The sequence below is a fragment of the Pinus tabuliformis genome, chromosome 4_2 (genome assembly GCF_031772625.1).
Source record: "Pinus tabuliformis cultivar Carrire ecotype Pingquan chromosome 4_2, CPIR1, whole genome shotgun sequence".
NCBI lineage: Eukaryota > Viridiplantae > Streptophyta > Pinopsida > Pinales > Pinaceae > Pinus > Pinus tabuliformis.
The window spans coordinates 1140722084-1140724656 of NC_142304.1; the positions used below are offsets into that span (position 1 = coordinate 1140722084).

General features: G+C 38.9%; 1 protein-coding gene across 1 annotated transcript; it reads right to left on the bottom strand.

The window, feature by feature from the left end:
• Window positions 1–1079: 1079 nt before the first annotated feature.
• On the bottom strand, window positions 1080–1481 carry LOC149173697 (uncharacterized). Its single transcript, XM_089426801.1, has one exon. The coding sequence runs from the start codon at window positions 1479–1481 to the stop codon at window positions 1080–1082; it is 402 nt and encodes a 133-aa protein (XP_089282927.1).
• Between the last annotated feature and the right edge of the window lie 1092 nt (window positions 1482–2573).

Below are 2573 nucleotides of genomic sequence, written 5' to 3' on the forward strand. Positions count from 1 at the left end.
AATCTATCAGCTTCTTTGTTTCTCTTTCTCCCCTCTCTGGAATATTTTGGTTGAGTGGGTGCCTCTACTCAGCCTCGTGTCTGCTCCACTGCATGTGGTTGCTCCACAAACTCCTGAAGCTCATCCTAAGGCCCCCCCTTTAGAGATAGAAGCTCATGCTCTGGTGGGATACTCAACTCTCATTCCAAATATCATCTCATAGCCTTTTCCTCATCGAACTTGACATCTCTCCATACAACTGTCATCCTCAGTGAAGGAAAATACACCCGGTAATTGTGTAGAGTTTCGGTGTATCCTAAAAAAACTCCCAACTCTACTATAGGCTCAAGTTTCTTCCTTGAATCCTTGGAGACATGAAAATAAACTAAAGCTCCAAAAATTCATAAATGAGACACATCAAGCTTTCTCCCGGAGAAAGCTTCCTTCGGTGTGATCATACCAAGTATTCTATGAGGACTTTGGTTCTACAAGTAGACTACAGTGTTGCATGCTTCTTCCCATAGATTTAATGGCAGCCCATTATCATGCAACATGGACCTTGTTTCTCCCACTATGCTCTTGCTCTTCCTCTACACTACCCCATTTTTTTGTGGGTTATGGGGTGTTGTCAGCTCTCTCTGAATACCTTCTTTTGTACAGAAATCCTTTAAGGCATGTGAAGCAAATTCACCTCCATTGTCGCTCCTAAGAGCCTTCACCTTCTTCCCATTCTCCTTCTCAACCAATGCTTTGAATTCAAGAAACTTTGAGAAAACTTCATCCTTCTTCTGCATGAAGAAGATCTGGTATTGTCTAAAGAAATCATCAATAAAAATAACATAGTACTTATGCTTTTCTATGGAGGTTATAGAAAAGGGTCCATGAACATCAAAGTGGGCTCACTCCAAGATTGAATATGCTTTTTTGTCTCATCCATTGAAAATGGATTTGATATATTTCCCCAATGTGCAGCCCTTGCAGACATCATGCTAGTCAAGAGAGCCTTTAGCGAGACCAGTGGTAATTTGATGCATGATTTTTAAGGCACCATGGTGTATATGATCCAATCTTATGTGTAAAAGTTCTCCAACATCTCGACTCTACACTTTTTCTTCCTTGCTTCTCAATGCAGCACAATCTCCCACCTCAAGTTTATATAGTTTCTTGACTTGAACTCCAAACTGCTTCACTTGCCTGGTAGATGTGTGTCTCATAAAGGCTTTCCGTTTACTGAAAATAACATCATAACCACGATCCTCCAAAACTGCTACAGAGATCATGTTCTTCTTCAACCCAGGTACAAGCATAACATTTATGAGGCAAAGAGTAGATGCTTTTTCCATCTCAAAGGTGACGGTGCTAATTCTTGTAGCACTGTAACTCCCATCATCCCCCAATTTGATATGCATATGGAGAACCTTCTCCTCCAAGCTACTAAAAAAATCCTTGCACCCTGTCATATTGAACGAGGCATCGGAATTAAGGTACCACACACTCCCCATAATAGTGTTTTCCATGCATGATTAGGGTGAAGTTTAATTCAAATTGTGAAGCTAGTGTTTCACCTGCTACTCTTTCTGAAGGCTTCTTGTGTAGACATTTTGTTGCATAGTTCCCGACTTTTTGGTAGTGGAAGCATTTTATCTTGCTCAAGTCTTTCTTCTTTCCATTATTTTGGTTGGATTTAGGTTTTATCTTGGTCTTCTTTCCTTTTCCCTTCTTCCCCTTTCCAACCAATGCAAAATTCTCTTCATCCTCAGCTTTGGATGATATCCCATCTTTGTTATTTCTCTTGAACTCTTCTTGAACCAAATCAGACCACAACCTTTCCCAATTCAGTATTTGTTCCCTACAATTCATTGTGTCCTTGTAGTTGTGCTATGATTTTGGAATGCCTAAAAGAGATAAGCTCATTGGGTCATCTTTTGCAACATTCACCTCAACCCCTCCAACCTCATCTCGAACTTATGTAAACTTGGAGAGATATTGTGTAATAGTATCATTTTTTTGCATCGTGATGTTTCGAAGTTTGTCTTTTAAGGCAAATCATCTATGGTCACTGCTATTTTAGAATAGATCACTCAATTCCTTCCACATACAAAATAATGTCTCTTTTCCATGGATATTTGAGACCACTTGGTCCCTCACACCTTCCAGAATAATCCTTCTCACCTTTGCAACATCCTCCTTCCATTGGGATAATTGTTGTGCATCCAACTGTGGAGGTTTTGCAATATTAGTTTTAACATATTCTAAAACACCATTTTCATCGATAATTGCTTCCATTGATCTTTCCAGGCTATAAAAGTAGAGCTACCCTCCAGGGTGTTTAAGGAAATGTAGCTAGGTTCAGTCTTCATAAATGTACTTTTGATATTTGTATTTATTCAAGAAAAGAAATACTATTTTTATAATATATGTAAATGAGTTTCTTGCTCATTGAAGTAGGTCTAGCACATGTTAACGTGTTATAGGTGTGTCAAAGATTCAAAAGTTATGTTGAAGACCTTAAGGGTATGTTACATTATGTATATTTATGTCTAAGAGTCAAAGGAGACACCTCCAAGCAAAGTCAAGTCTCCTCCTAGTAAAGA